The sequence below is a fragment of the Solanum verrucosum genome, unplaced genomic scaffold (assembly GCF_900185275.1).
Source record: "Solanum verrucosum unplaced genomic scaffold, falcon-dt-bn FXZP01000236.1, whole genome shotgun sequence".
NCBI classification, from domain to species: domain Eukaryota; kingdom Viridiplantae; phylum Streptophyta; class Magnoliopsida; order Solanales; family Solanaceae; genus Solanum; species Solanum verrucosum.
In genome coordinates, this window is record NW_026020806.1 from 316,650 (window position 1) to 323,803 (window position 7,154).

General features: G+C 36.0%; 1 protein-coding gene across 1 annotated transcript; it reads left to right on the plus strand.

Annotated features, from left to right (window-relative positions):
• Positions 1 to 439: 439 nt before the first annotated feature.
• LOC125813146 (ankyrin repeat-containing protein At2g01680) lies at positions 440 to 6,784 on the plus strand. The gene is made up of 3 exons (XM_049492633.1): positions 440 to 952; positions 2,731 to 3,140; positions 5,435 to 6,784. Exons 1-3 carry the CDS (start codon positions 664 to 666, stop codon positions 6,305 to 6,307), a joined length of 1,572 nt encoding a protein of 523 aa, XP_049348590.1. The 5' UTR covers positions 440 to 663; the 3' UTR covers positions 6,308 to 6,784.
• The last annotated feature ends 370 nt before the right edge of the window (positions 6,785 to 7,154 follow it).

A 7,154-nucleotide genomic window follows, 5' to 3' on the forward strand; every position in this document is an offset into this window, starting at 1 on the left:
ATTTATCAAACATATTGAGAATAGATTCTTTTTGAAATATCTCACCTTACGCATACTCAAAGTGGAATCATAAAATTATTAATATCTATTTGAAACAAATAAGCAGATAGGATTAATCAAGTTTAGAGAATATTTATCCACGAAAGGTGATTTTGGGCTTAAAGATCATATCGAAAGACAGAGTCAATAAATAACATATGAAAATTTATATGCAATTCCTCGTTAGTGTTGAAAGACAAAAAAGGATTAATTAATTAAAAGATGGTTATCAATTCAAAAACATATAACATTACTATCTTTTTTTCGTGATAGAAAAATATCTCGAGCCAATATTCAAATACAAGACGACTTTAAAGTAACCCAAGTCATACTACTTGGGAAAAAAAAAAGAAAAACCCCACACGGCCCTTAAAAGTCATTATAGCGTTGAATTAAAATACCCGCAATTATTTATCTATATTCCATTTTCAACTGTTTACTTTCTTTTTCCACCATTGATGAACTACTAAACATCAATTATACTCAAAATACTTTATTTTGCACACAAAAAAAATTCATCAATCCACAAATTTTTCAATTTTTACTCAAGATTGAGAAACCCCAGATAGGAATTTCTCAAAAAAAATTGAAAAAAAAGTTAAAGATTGAATTTTTTTAGTGTACATGGACTCAAAGTCATTGAGGTTGATAACCCATCAATCATTTTTCTCAGCAGTTGGATCTGGAGACCTTGAGTCTCTCAAAATCATTATAAAGAATGATGGGTTGGATCTATTTTCTTTGTTGGCTTTACAGAATGATGCAGGGGAAACTGCTTTGTATATTGCTGTTGCAAATAATTTTGAGGAGATTGTGAGTTATTTGCTTGGATTTTGTAATTTGGAAACTGCTATGATTAGGTCAAAAGCTGATTTTGATGCTTTTCATGTTGCTGCAAAAAGTGGACACTTGGGTATATTTTCTTTGCTCTTTTTTTTTTTGTATGTTTTTGTGAATTATGTTCTTGATTTGTCATGTGATTTGATGTACTAGTATTCTGTGATCTGATTTTTGGAGGGCGTGAAGCCGGGATTTGAAGCTTATAGGCTTAGGATATTAGGATGTACAATCTATCTCGAGATCACAAGTGAAATTACACTGAGTATGTTGTTGTTGTCGTTGTTCTAAGTTTAATAATTTGTACATATTGAGTGAGTTTGTTAAGACAAATATAGAGTTTGAACTAAAAATAGTGGGTTGAAGCAACTTGTAAGCTATAGTCTAGGTCCGCCCCTGGGTGGAGGGTGGGTGGGGGAATGGGGGTTTGATCACGATTCTTGACTTTGGTGATCAACAATGCTCAAATAGGGCGGAGACGGGTGGGCATGATTAGGTCAATTCAGTAGGTAGGGTAAAGTCAGTGTACACTCTTATCCCTCAAACTGCAAGTGGGATTATATTGGGTATGTTGTTGTCATTGTTCAAAGTTTAATAATTTGTGCATATTGAATGAGTTTCTTGGGACAAATATAGAGATTGAACTAAAAATACTGGGTTAAGCCAACTTGTAAGCTATAGTCTAGCTCCGTCCCTGGGTGGAGGGTGGGTGGGAGTATGGGGGTTTAATCAAGATTCTTGACTTTGGTGATCAACAATGCTCAAATAGGGTGGAGTTGGGTGGGTATGATAAGGTCAATTTAGTAGGTAGGGTAAAGTCTGTGTACACGCTATCTCTCAGTCCACAAGTAGGATTACATTGGATATGTTCTTGTTGTTCTAAGTTAATAATTTGTACATATTGAATGAATTTCTTAAGAAAAATATAGAGTTTGAACTGAAAATACTGGGTTGAAGCGACTTGTAAGCTATGGTCTAGCTCCGCCCCTAGGTGGAGGGCGGGTGGGGGAATGGGGGTTTGATCACGATTCTTGACTTTGTTGATCAACAATGCTCAAATAGGGCGGAGACGGGTGGGTATGATAAGGTGAATTTAGTTAAAAGAAATGTTGAAGCAAAACCATGAATTTTAAGTTTAGTCCTTGATGCCAGCTATAGTATGCAGAGCCAAGATTTGAAGCTTATAGGTTTAGGATTTAAGTACTTTTAGTTTAGTAGGTTCTAAATTAATAATTCGTACAAATTGGATAAATTTCTTAACAAATACAAAGTTAGGACCAAAAATACCAGGTTTGGCCAGACCTGTTAGCTATAGTCTACCTTCGTCCTTGGGTGGGGTTGGTGGGGGTGTTTAATCATTATTCTTGGCTTTGTTGATCAACTATGCAATGCTCAAATAGAGTATCTATAATGTTTCATTATGATAAGGTCAACTTAACAGAAATCTTGAAGCGAAACCATGAATTTTAAGTTTTGTGTAATAGGTTTTGTCTATGATCTTCTGAGACCATAGACAATCCAAGTATTGGATCCAGGCACTTGTGATATTTTTTATTCTTTTAAGGATAGTGGTGATGTTTGTGTTTCTATTATTGATCAATTGATCAACTAATTCTCAATCTCAAACAACTTGGGCCTACGTTATTGCAGTAGTCGATAATAGGACTTATTTTTCTATTGTTGTTCCTTACTTGAGAAATTTAGAGAGAGCTAGTGAAGAAATAGCTGACATGCTCGATTGTAAATTCTTATGCCCTGGCCTTTACCGCCGTGCCTTGAGTATACCTTACTAGTCCAATGTTTGTATGTTTTGGAGGATGTTTGACCGTATAACACATATGCTGTCATTTACAGGTATTGTGAGGGAACTCTTGGCCATGTGGCCTGGACTTTGTAAAGTATGCAACTCCTCAAACACAAGCCCTCTTTATTCAGCTGCCGTCAAGGGACATTTGGATGTGGTGAATGCTATTTTAGATGCAGATGTGAGCTCCATACGAATTGTTAGGAAGAATGGAAAAACTGCACTGCACACAACTGCTAGGTATGGCCTTCTGCATATTGTGAAAGCACTCATAGACCGAGATCCAGATATAATATCTATCAAAGATAAAAAGGGCCAAACCGCACTTCATATGGCTGTTAAGGGTCATGATACCTTTGTAGTGGAGGAAATGTTGGCTACTGACAGGTCAATATTGAATGAGCGTGACAAGAAGGGAAACACAGCTTTGCATATAGCCACACGGAAATGTCGCCCCCAGGTATCTTTCTATTTATTTTCCAAAGGTTATAGCATCATACTTGCTATTCTGAATACATAGAAGATCTGCTAACGTTTCTAGATCACGAAGTCGAGGTTATATTTCTTTAGCACTCAAGTTCCTGAACAATGCATTTTCTTCGTTCCAAAAAGAGGTTTATGCTAGATAGGTTTCCGGGAAAATGATGTAGAACTAAAACAAAGAAAAATATTACCTGCTGCAGAGTCCTGCACAAAATAGGGGTTAGATTTTAACCGGGAAGGATGACTGTTAGTATTGGGAGTAGTTGTAGTTATAAAAGAAGGACGAAAAGTGAAAAAGAGCAAATAAAATAAGAGAAATATGTTTTAGTGAAAGGCAACTAAGACCTTCATTTACATTGTTACACACACAAAGCATGTGGGAATAAGACTTACAATAGACAAATATTAGAATTTAGAACCATAAGACTTTCCCAAACTATGTGGTATCCATGTTATGGAATTTGGGAGTCCAAGTAATTATATTTTTTTATCATGTTTTTGTTGCTACATTAGGTAGACAAAGTTTTCTAGTGTTGAACCCTACCAGAAAACTATTGTTTGTAATATTTGACTGTAAACTTAAAAGGTGCTTGCCAAGCCATGTTACAAGGAGCTGTTTGAACTGCTTGACTTCTCTAACAAATGAGGTCGCTGAACTTCTGCAATGACCAATCCTAACCTTTACATAAAAAAGCCGTCGACCACGCTGAGAGATCAGCATATTGAAGCCGCCATAATCACCCATATCCAGTATGTATCGATAGTTGAGTCTAGGTAACATAGTTTTGGAACACAATCAGAAGACAGTTACGGCTTCCCATAAAATTTTGGTCTCTTTTGGGACCCTTGATAGGAAGTGCAAGTTTTTCACATTAGTGAAAAATGAATGCTAACAATTTGAGGGATGAATAAAAACTCATGATAAGAATCTTGTAATATTGTTTCATCATCTAAGTGTATCATGAAGTTACAAAGTTGAAAAGGAACTCAAAAGTCAAAACATCCTAGTGATTTATGTAGCGTAGGTTGCAAATTTTTCATGAAGGGTCCAGCCTAACACACCAAGATATGTGACATCATTTGGGAAACAAATATACGAACATAAAGTGTGCAAGTTTTTCAATATTTGATTGCACTGTTTAGTAGTCCAAAGTAACTCCACCAAGAAGGAAGAAATGGCGTCATTTTTGCTATCAGTCTACTAACTTTAATTTAGCCTATGGAACAAAAATATGCTCAAACAGTAACTATAATATTTAACTATTCTATGACTCATGAAGAATGTGATAGAGGGAGCTCATTTTATTTTCTTTTAAAAAAAGAATGTGATAGAAGGAGCTTCTATATCGTTTCTCATTCCTGTTTAGTACTAGATGTTTCATTCATCCTTGCAGTAGTATGTATGGTGCACCGGATTTTTAATTTTTGGTAAATTAGGCTAAGTTAATCATCAAATGGTATGCGTTTGAATTTCAATAAAGCTATATCGAAGCAAAGGGTGATTAGAATAGGTGGCTGAACCTTCATCCTAAAAAAAAGAAGAGGCGGCTGAGCCGGTATTTGTTGTCTTGTTTCTTTTCTTTTTTTCTATTTTCTTTTTGTTGATTTATTTTTCTATTTTTTAGGTAATTTTTTTTAGTTATGAACTTGCTAATGGTGTATAATTTTACACTAAAATGCATAACATACATACATTCCAACACAGAATACAATGCACCTAATGTTCCACCAAGAAATATGAAGAAGCGAGTGAACAACAACAAAATGATCATTAAACAATGTACCTTTAGAATAAGGATGATTTGAATTATTCTTAAACCCACAAAGTTTTCCTTGATTTTCACATACTGCAATTGGGTTTGCTCTAGCTTTCTCAATGGATAGGCACTTTAAGTATTCTAATTATATGGTCCGCTTCAACAGTCAGCACTCACATCTTTTGGTGCTAAACATGTGTCGGAGCAAATGATAATGCTCTTTTTTAACCTTTCCACATATTGGAAATAGCCCAAATTGCTCATCATCTTTTGCAAGTTGAACGAAAATTCCTCTGATTTTAATTTTCTCTCCATTTCTCATGTTAAAAGTTGAGTTTGCGCAAAATAGCAACAAGAAGATTATGTTTATGCCAAAAGAAGGTTAGCATCCCAATAGCTGGCATAATGAACCAAATCATCTTTATATGATTGTGATATAACCATCATTGTATTTTCCTACATAACCTTTGTTGGTTTTTATTTTTCATATCCTCATGATGTGTCTTTGTTTCAGATTGTAAGCCTTCTCCTCTGTTACACACCCCTTGATGTCAATGCAATTAATAATCAAAAGGAAACTGCAATGGACTTGGCAGACAAACTGCAATATGGGGACTCAGCATTGTTAATTAAGGAAGGTCTGACTGAGGCTGGTGCAAAACATGCCAGATTTGTGGGTCAATTTGATGAAGCATCAGAACTTAAGAGGACCGTAAGTGACATTAAGCATGAGGTGCAATCCCAGCTTATACAAAATGAAAAGACCCGAAGGCGTGTTTCTGGTATTGCCAAAGAACTTAGGAAGATTCATAGGGAAGCTGTTCAGAATACGATTAACTCTGTGACTGTGGTTGCTGTTTTGTTTGCGTCTATTGCTTTTCTCGCTATATTCAGCTTGCCAGGCCAATATGTGGAGACTGGACCCGAAGCAGGAAAGGCCAGAATTGCTGATACTGTTGCATTCCGCGTGTTCTGCCTCCTGAATGCTACTTCTCTCTTTATATCTCTCGCTGTTGTTGTTGTTCAGATTACTCTTGTTGCCTGGGATACTAGAGCTCAGAAACAAATCGTCTCAGTCGTGAACAAGTTGATGTGGGCAGCCTGCGTTAGTACCTGTGGAGCATTCCTAGCTGTTGGTTTTGTTGTTGTAGGGAGGAAAAGTTCGTGGATGGCAATCACTATTACTGTACTTGGTGCACCAATTCTCATTGGAACTCTCGTTAGCTTGTGCTACTTTGTTTTCCGACAGCATTTTGGCATTTGTGGTAGCGATTCTCAAAGGCGTATCAGAAGAGCAAGTGGGAGCAAATCTTTCTCATGGTCTCACTCTGCAAATATCTCTGATATGGATGACTACAACTCCGATGACAGAATTTATGCTTTGTGAGACTGACATTATGCAATGTTCGATCTAACTGTGATATGGATGACTACAACACAAGAAGACTGAAAGTATAGTCATACGCTGTTGAACCCTGTGCATGTCACCGAGAAAGTGAAAGTGATGTTGAGTCATGATACCTACACAGACATCAGGTACTCATTTTCAACACCATGCACGAAAACTTCCCTTTTTTTCGCTCATAGTATGAGTTATGATGAATTGACAAAATCCAGAGCTCTGCTAGTTAGTTAGTTGTATAGGTTTCGCGTTGCTTCAGTCCTTCGAGATGTCCATTTACACAAGTAGTTTGTTACTGAACACTTTTTGTGGCGTGTACGGTGTACCCCTTCGATGTATAATCATAACCTGAGGTTTGTAGTTTGTACATAATAGTGTTAGGGACTATGAAATCCCTATAAAAAGCTTGTAAGTTGTTGGATGGAACATTGCAAAGGAAATCTACATAAAAAGCCTTCTGAATATGTACTTTCATTATGTTTATGTTGTCCCGGGCCTCGGAGCCTCGTTCACCTTTGGTACTTCAGTTAGATAAGCTGTGTACGATGAGAGGTAACGGGTACTCAAAGGAATAGTTGAGTTGAGTTGCATGCAAGGTGATATACAAAGATTGGTAAGTGGCAAGTTTGATAAATAAAAGGTCCAAATATTTATATTTGACTTTAAATCTATTAGTCTTTCTCAATTTTTTTCCAAAAAAAATATTTAAAAAAAATTGAGCAGGTATAATACGTAAATATTTCATTTAACTTGCTTCAACTGATATTTATGTCTTTTAATTTTGAGTGTGCATAAATAGACACTTAAACATGTATTAAATTGAACAAATAGA